This window comes from Aspergillus clavatus, genomic scaffold (genome assembly GCF_000002715.2).
Source record: "Aspergillus clavatus NRRL 1 1099423829801 genomic scaffold, whole genome shotgun sequence".
NCBI lineage: Eukaryota > Fungi > Ascomycota > Eurotiomycetes > Eurotiales > Aspergillaceae > Aspergillus > Aspergillus clavatus.
In genome coordinates, this window is record NW_001517098.1 from 21202 (window position 1) to 29670 (window position 8469).

The window sequence follows — 8469 nt, forward strand, 5'->3', positions numbered from 1 at the left end:
ATTTAGATTTGGTAGTAGTATTAGTAATAGGTAGGTAATTATGCTAATTAGTATAGTTAGCTCTAGTAGCTATTAGATTATAACCTGCTTAAGTTCCTCTGCCCTCTTAGTATTATATTAGGTGTGTAGGTAGTAGTTAAAATCTATCTAGAAGAGGTTATAAATATTAAAGTCCCTAATAATAATATATTTAGTTAGTTTAGTAGCAGTATTTAGTTAATCTACTATATTAATAGCTGCCTAGAGATCTACTACTTCCTTATTTTCTATTATCTGCAGTGGGGTATATATATTATGGATAGTAATCTAAGGACTATCTAGGGTTAGCTAGATATTAATACTAATTATATAAGTGGATATGAAGGTTACCTACTAGTATAAGTATTTCTAGATATATATATAGACCTAGGGGGTGGACCCCTACCTTATGAGTAGCTATATAATATAGAAATAATCTATAGCCTCCCTTAGGAAATATATAAGGGGTGAATTAGACATATAGCTAATTTATAATTCCTAAATAATACCAACTATATATCTTTAGAGCCATGCATCTTAGAGTAGTAGTACTATACTAATATTAAGGGAGTTATAGATATTATACTAGAGTATTTAGAGTATTTTATTAATCTAAGATTTATTAACTATAGTACTAGAGGTAGGCACTAGTATTAGTATTAGTATCTATATTAGGATAGTATTAGTAGTTATATTCTGCCTATTCCTAGTAATTTTTATATTAGCTATTTCTACTTAAGCATATACTTAAGCCTGGGATAGGGCTACCTATCTTATATATCTAAGGTATATTATAGCTATTATCTTTACTAATCTATATAATAGTGCTAGCTAGGAGGGAGTTAATAATTAAGGCCTAGGACCTAGTTAATATAGATTTTTAGGTTAATTTAGATATTAATATTAATACTTAGGATACTACTATGCTAGGCAGCTAGCTCAGGAATTTTAGTATTATCTAGAGTAGGTCTAGGCTATCACTATATTCCCTTAGTAGATAGGTTAGTAGGGATGTTTATTATTATATAATTACTAGTATTAGTATGAAGGCTTATATAGTGCTATTATCTTTAGTTTTATAGGTATTGGTTAAGACTTTTAGTTATTTTATAGTTAAGATAATTAGCATCACTAGTTAGTATAGGGGTGTAGGTAATAATATATATTATTATTTTTATATCTATGTCTAGGGCTTAGCAGGGATGGCCTAGAGTAAGCTAATACTAGGTAGGGAAGGTGCCTGTAATAATATAATAGAAAGTATTAAGATTAATAAAATAAAGAGGTATAATTAATACTTTTAGTCTTAGGTCTTATAATAGAAGTTTAGTAAGTATAGAGAGTACTAACTCTAATACTATACTAATAATATATCTACCCCTGGGGCTTAACATAGGTAGGGTAGGCATGTGTATCATAAATCTAGGAGAGACTAGTATTTCTATAGGGGTAAGTTTATATTTATATTTATATTTAGAGCTGCTAGTACTATACCTTCTATATTTCTTCTTCTTTAGTAGTTAGTCTAGCAGGCTTAGTTGGATTAGTAGGCTTAATTAGGCTAGTAAGCTTAGTAGGAGTGATCTATTATATTAAATTAGCCTAGCTAGTTAGCCTAGCAGGCCAGGCTGGATAGGTAGGCTTAGTGGATTTAGCTAATTTAGTAGGGCTATTTTCTAGGGGTATTATAGTAAGATGCTCTATAAGTAGATTATTATATAATAAGATAATAAGAGCTAGAGCACTAGGGTATTTTAAATATTAGTCATTAAGTAAGTAAATATAACTATATTAGGTAAGGGGGCAGCCTAGGGGGGAGGGTATACTATAGGTAGATAGGTAGGTATATTAGCTAATAGTCTAGGGGGTATATTAGTTATAGTTAGGGGGTGTATTACTTCTGGATTTAGTAAGGATATATTTTTTAGTATAATATCTAGCTTAGCTAGCTAGGCTAGCATAGGAGGTCCTACAGGGTCTACTAGCACTATAAAGTATTATGGTTTGTTATATATTTAGATCTATAGCTCTTAGGTATATTTATATCAGGCTAGATATTTAGTACTATTAGTAGTATATTATCTATAGCATACTATATATTAGTAGATAGATGGGTTTTCCTTATAAATATAGTACTTCATATTATAGGTGTTAGCATAGTAGGGGTATATAACTCTTAGGGTAGTATAGATAGACTAAGTATATCTAAATTAGTAGTATTTTATATATTAGGATATCTTATAGAATAGGTTATATAGCTCTATAACTAATAGTATATTATCTATAATTAACTAATAGCTAATCAGATAGTTAGCATCTTATAAATCCTAAAATAAGATAACTACTAATACTTTCTTATTCTATATTAGAGCACTATTACTGCACTACCTAATATATAGTATAGGGTGTTATATCTCTAGATTATAGTATAAAATCTTAGCTTATAGCTATTCTATTGCTTTTATGCGTGGTAGTAAAAGAGAAGTAGGCATAAAGTAAGTAAATATAATATACTAGTAGGTTATAATTATAGCTAACCCCCTAGATTAGATCCAGGGAAGCTATATCTTATTATTATATAATAGATACTCCTAATCTAATACTATATATATATATAGATATTAAGATCCCTACTATAAAGGACTATAGCACTAGCTACCTATATACTATTAAGTATAAGGCTTCTACTATCTCTTAAGATTTATTAGATCTCTTTAATAATTATAGATAGTTAGATCTTATTATAGGGGCTGGCTAGTAGGCCACACTAGTGGATCTATATGTAGTTATTATTATTATAGGCTAGCTAAGCTAGGGGGGACTAAGGTAGGGGAGCTTTAGTAGTAGTCTAGGAAGATAAAGAGATAAAGTCTATACTAAGGACCCCCTATATCTAGTCTAGTAATTCCTAGGTATAAGATATTATTAATAATAATATTACTAATATTAATATACATACTCTTACTAGTAGCTATAGCATGCCTAACCTATACTCTAGGAGCTTACTAGCTAATATATATACTTATCTAGTAAGATTAGTAACCTAGTTAGCTTTTAGTCTTTTTATAGGGTAGTCCTAGGTAAAAACCTTAATGCTATAGTAGTACTATATAAAGTAAAAGGTCTAATTAATAAGAGAGGAAGAGATATTAGCTAAGGAGGCTAGCTACTAAGTAGTAGCTATATTAATATTATATATTAGCTTATTAGTAGCTAGAAGGGATATAAAAATATATTAAAAGTTTAATAAAAATATAGATATATTAAGAGTAGTATATAAAGATGCCTAACTTAGTATAGGGAGGCCACACCTATTAGAGCTAAATAACTAGTAGTTAGCTAACTACCCTACCTAAAGAGCTATCTTTAGTAAGAGGAGGGCTTAATATATAGAATATAGCTTAAAAGCCTAGCAGTCACTGAGTAGGGCTATAATACTATAGTAGAGGGGCCTAGTTATTAGTATTAGCTACTAGGTTATAATGTAAATAGTTAGGATAGTAGTAGGGGCAGGGTTTAATTAGTTAGAGGTATAATAGGGTTATAATTTAATTATTTAGTAGTAGTAGTAGTAGTAGTAGGGGCATTAACTAATTAGCTAATTACTAACTAGTATAGTTCCTAATTTAGTAGGATCAGTAGTGTATATATTAGGGATAATTATAATAATATATTAGTACATTTTTAGGGTATATTAATATCCCTTATTTAGATATCTTAAAGATTAATATATCACTAGCACGCAGTTATCTTTCTTAATAAAGATAGAATATAATAAGATAATCTATGCAGGCGCAGTAAGAGAGATAAAAAAGATAGAATATAGTAAGATAAGATAATCTGCATAGGCACAGTAGGAGAGATGAAAAGGATAGAATACAGTAAGATAAGATGATATGCACAGGCATGGTTATATTTTATATATTAACCTACTTACTACCTTAACTTATAAAATATAATACCTTAGAGTAGTTTTATTATTCTGTTAATACTAGGGTGTCTATCATTAATATATATATTATATAGTATTTCTTTTAGTAAAATATATAGTAGATTATCTTTTAAATAGAAAGGTAATTAAACTAGTACTAAAGAAGCCTTATTCTTTTATAATATCTAAATAACTATACTTTACTTTATGTCATGGATAAGATAAGCAATTAGGTAGATAGATACTCTTTCACCTCACAAAGGAACAATAATTAATAATCTTCCTATATACTTGCAGAACCATACCATTAGGTTTACCAAATTGGTAGCATGTCCTGGTTTCTAGGACTAAGAGAATAATAAAATTTTTTTTTATTAAAACTAAAATTACTAATATTACATGAAGTAGGCATTCCATTCACTCTATAGGATATCTACTAGTAGTTAAGTTATTTCTGTTATTAGTTTTCTCTCCTACCTTTATTAGTTTTCTCTCTTAGTTTCTATTATTTTTATTATTTTATTAAAAAGTTATTATATATTAATTAATATTAGCAGAGATAATAAAGTCATTAGTATAGCAGCTCTTATCTTTTATTAAATCTAGGTATGGAATAGCATAAGATATTAATTAAGATGTTTATGCTAGAATTTAATTTTATATTATAGAGTAAAAGATAGTTACTATACTAGATAACCAGATTTATTATTAAGCATCTGCTACCACTGCTATAAGGTGTTTTATAGGAGAAATAGAATAGCTATAAGAAAACTAGGATTTTATTAGTTTCTATACCTAATATAGATTAACTAATAGAAGAGTTATATAAAAACTACTTAGCAGGTAGAAAGATATAATAATACTAGAGATACTACTACTTTCTATAATCCTATCTAGGGATATTTTATTTACTACTCTAAAAGTAAAGTAGTTAATTACTAAGTATTATAAATCTAAATCTTAATTAACTCTAGTATTACTATTATCTAATTAACTTAGCTATCTTAATCTTTAAATAATATTATTACTATTATTTTATTCTTATATAATAGCATTATTATCTAGTAATAAGACTATAATCTTAGTAGATACCTTATCATTACTTTCTATAGAGCTATCTATAGAAATTCTAAGGAATTATCATAGTTTTAATATTAATTAATCTTATTTATCTAACTTATCTAAAAACCTTTTAATAATTACTTCCTTAGGACTACTACCTATAATAAATAAAAATAATATTATTTTTACACCTGCCTAGTAGGCATAGTTAAATAACCTAATTTAGTTAGTAGTTAAATAATAATAATAAGAATAATAGAAACTAAGATAGATATTATGAATCTTTAACTACTAAACTAGTAATAAACTCTAGAGATTAGAGACCTATAGATATTAGTTTCTTCTTCCTTAATTTATCTTATAGCTAGGGAACTAGAGAAATTATTAATAAAGATAATAAAACCTATTATTATTCTGCTATTACTTTTACTAATTATCTTTAAGTTATTATATAATCTTAATTAGTAACTAAAATAGCTTAAAATCTTAATATATATCCTAGAGGGGAAGCTCTTACTTAGTAGAACTTAGAGTTAGATAGTATTATTAGGTATGGTCTAATTTATATAATAAATATAGATACTTAGTATTATACTCTTAAAAAATATTTTAAAATACCCCTAAGTTTAGCTAGATAATACCTGGATAATTATATCTATACTATTATTAATATTATTAACTAAAAGTTACTATTAATTTATATCTCTATAATAGTCTCCCTTATAAAATAATATAGAGAAGGAGATACTAAATTTCCCTTAGTACTATAAGCCTAGAGGAATCTGGATATTAGACTTAGGGAGACTATTAATAAGCTAGATAAGAGAGTCTCTCTAGTTAAGTTTATTAATATTCTAAATTATAAATAGACTAACTAGTTTAATAAATTTAGTATATCTGCCCCTAATATTTAACTAAGTCCTTCTATTAGATAGAACCTAGCTTTCTATAATTATTATCTATAAGCTACTTAGTTAAGGTTCACCCTAATAAAATCTAGATATAATTACCTAGTTATATAAGGCTCCCCTGCCCTTATATATCCCTAATACTCCTAGCTATTACTATACCCTTAAGGATTCCTATATAACTAGTGAAGTGGTTATAGCTAATATAGTAGTTATTTATATACTTAGTATATAAGACTATCTAATTAATATACTACTACTCTATATCTAAATAATACTAATAATAATTAGCTATATAATTAGTATGGACTACCTCTGCAAAAGAATTAAAATAGTTATTAATTATACTAGAATAGATATTAGAATAGATATTAGTAATAGTAGTAATAGAAGCCTTAATAACCATAATACTAAGATGGTTATTAATAATAATACTAATAATAATAATAAGGTCAGTAGAACTAGCAGTAATAGTAAGCCTATTATATAGAGGGCTCTATAGAGTAAGAATTAAGTAAGTTATAAGATAGAGAAGAGGCCTACTAAATAAAGAAGTAAAATATAATACCTAAAAATAAAAGTACTAAGTAGATTGACTTAGCCTACTATTAATTATATTAAGATAGTAATAATAAATATACTAAGCAGAATTACTAAGAAGAAGAGTAATAATTATTATTAGCTAAAATATTATATTACTATTATAGATATTTTTTTAACTCTAATAATAAACTTTATAGCTACCTTCTATATTATATAGCACTAGAAGCTATATTTTATATTAAAGTTATAAAACTATTAAATCTACTAGTTATTCACCCTTTATTTATAGAATTACTAAAATTATAAGATAGTCTAGGATTTTACTACTAGAAATATATAACTATATAAGCCTTCCTTAATATTATAAAGTAAGGAATAATAATCTATCTTAACTTAGATTATATAATAATTATTATTAATTAAGCTTTTCTCTTATAATATTTATCTAATATTCTAATTTAGAAGTATTTAATACTAGTTCCTATTTAAAGTATAACTAATAGTTTTATTAGCTATAAATTTATATTACTGACACTCTATCTATCAGTAAAGTAAGGAATATATTATTACTTAATTTAGATACTAGTTAAAGTATATCTAATAAATAGTCTTAGAGTAAATATATTAGTTAGAGCTAATATATTAAGTATATATAGTTTTATTATTAATTTTACTTATTATAAAGTAGTTATTACCTTATATAAAAATATAGAAATACTATTAATAGTATTACTAAAGTTATACTATATAGAACTAAGACTAATCTACTCTTATAAATAGATAGTTATACTACCTTACTTATCTATATATATACTAGTAAAACCTACTTAATATAAGAATAATTATAACTATCTCTTTAAGCTATACTAGCATCTAATATTAGCACTATTTTTATATATCTAGGATGTAAATTTTAGTTATGTTTTAGCTATTAATTAATTAACTAAATCTATGGTCATACTATAACATTAAAAGTTAGGCTTAATATCTAAATTTAAAGTAATAAGTATCTATTATATTAAAGCAGAATACATAACTAACCTAATACTTATACTATCTATAAGTATAATAAAACCTATTTATGTTATAGATATACCTAATATAGAAGTAATAATCTTAGAAAATAGCATTAAAATATATAGACTAATAAAGGTTGCATAAGACCTAACTAATATAATAATATCCTATCCTACTATATAGATAAATATATCTATAATTAATATGCCTGAGGAATAATAGATATAGATTTACTTATATTCTAGATAGGAAGATAAGGTCTAATACTTAGCTAAGCTATATAATATTAGATGTTATTATAGATAGGTTATTAATAAACTTTTAATTAATTATATGAGCAGGGCTATATAGATTATTTAATAAATATAACTCCTATAGGCACTCTATTATATATTCTAGATCTACTATTATTATTATTTCCTTATAAAAATTAACTAATACCTCCCTTACTAATATAGGATATAAAAATACTAGTCCTACTATTACTAATCTTTATTATTAATTATTTATTACACTATCTAGAAAAGATTCCTAACACTAAATTAAAAAGCTGCCCTGTGATTAATTTTTATAGAATAAATATATTAGTTATACTAGATATCTACCCTATCCTATCACAAGCTGAAATAATTATAGAGCTTATTAGATATATAGCTATTATAATCATAAATACTATAGTAATATTTTATTAGTAGCCTCTATATCTAGATAGCTAATAGCTTACTAGTATTATTACTTATTAAGAATAAGAATACTTTAAGATTTATTTAATAGGGTTTATTAAAGAGCACATATAGACATAAATTATATAGTATATTATAATCTATTCTTACTCTAAATATCCTATTTTATATAATTATAATTAATATTATTATTATCTTATTAGACATAGGATAGTTTAATACTATTATAAGTATAATAGATAAGTTCACTAAGTAAATAATAGTAATACTAAGAAGAATAGACTAGATAGTATAATAATAGGCTTTA

At 25.2% G+C, this 8469-nt stretch overlaps 1 protein-coding gene across 1 annotated transcript, besides 6 other annotated features; it reads left to right on the forward strand.

The window, feature by feature from the left end:
• The first annotated feature begins 1860 nt into the window (after positions 1-1860).
• Positions 1861-1914: a microsatellite.
• A 1661-nt stretch (positions 1915-3575) lies between these two features.
• Positions 3576-3599: a microsatellite.
• Positions 3600-3779: 180 nt separating this feature from the next.
• Positions 3780-3916: a microsatellite.
• Positions 3808-3924: a microsatellite.
• Positions 3925-6223: 2299 nt separating this feature from the next.
• Positions 6224-6386, forward strand: ACLA_099710 (uncharacterized protein; the record flags this gene model as incomplete). The annotated part of the gene is made up of 1 exon (XM_001271467.1): positions 6224-6386. A coding segment is annotated over one exon (163 nt), but the record flags the coding sequence as incomplete, so codon positions are not given.
• Positions 6268-6299: a microsatellite.
• Positions 6343-6369: a microsatellite.
• Positions 6387-8469: the final 2083 nt, after the last annotated feature.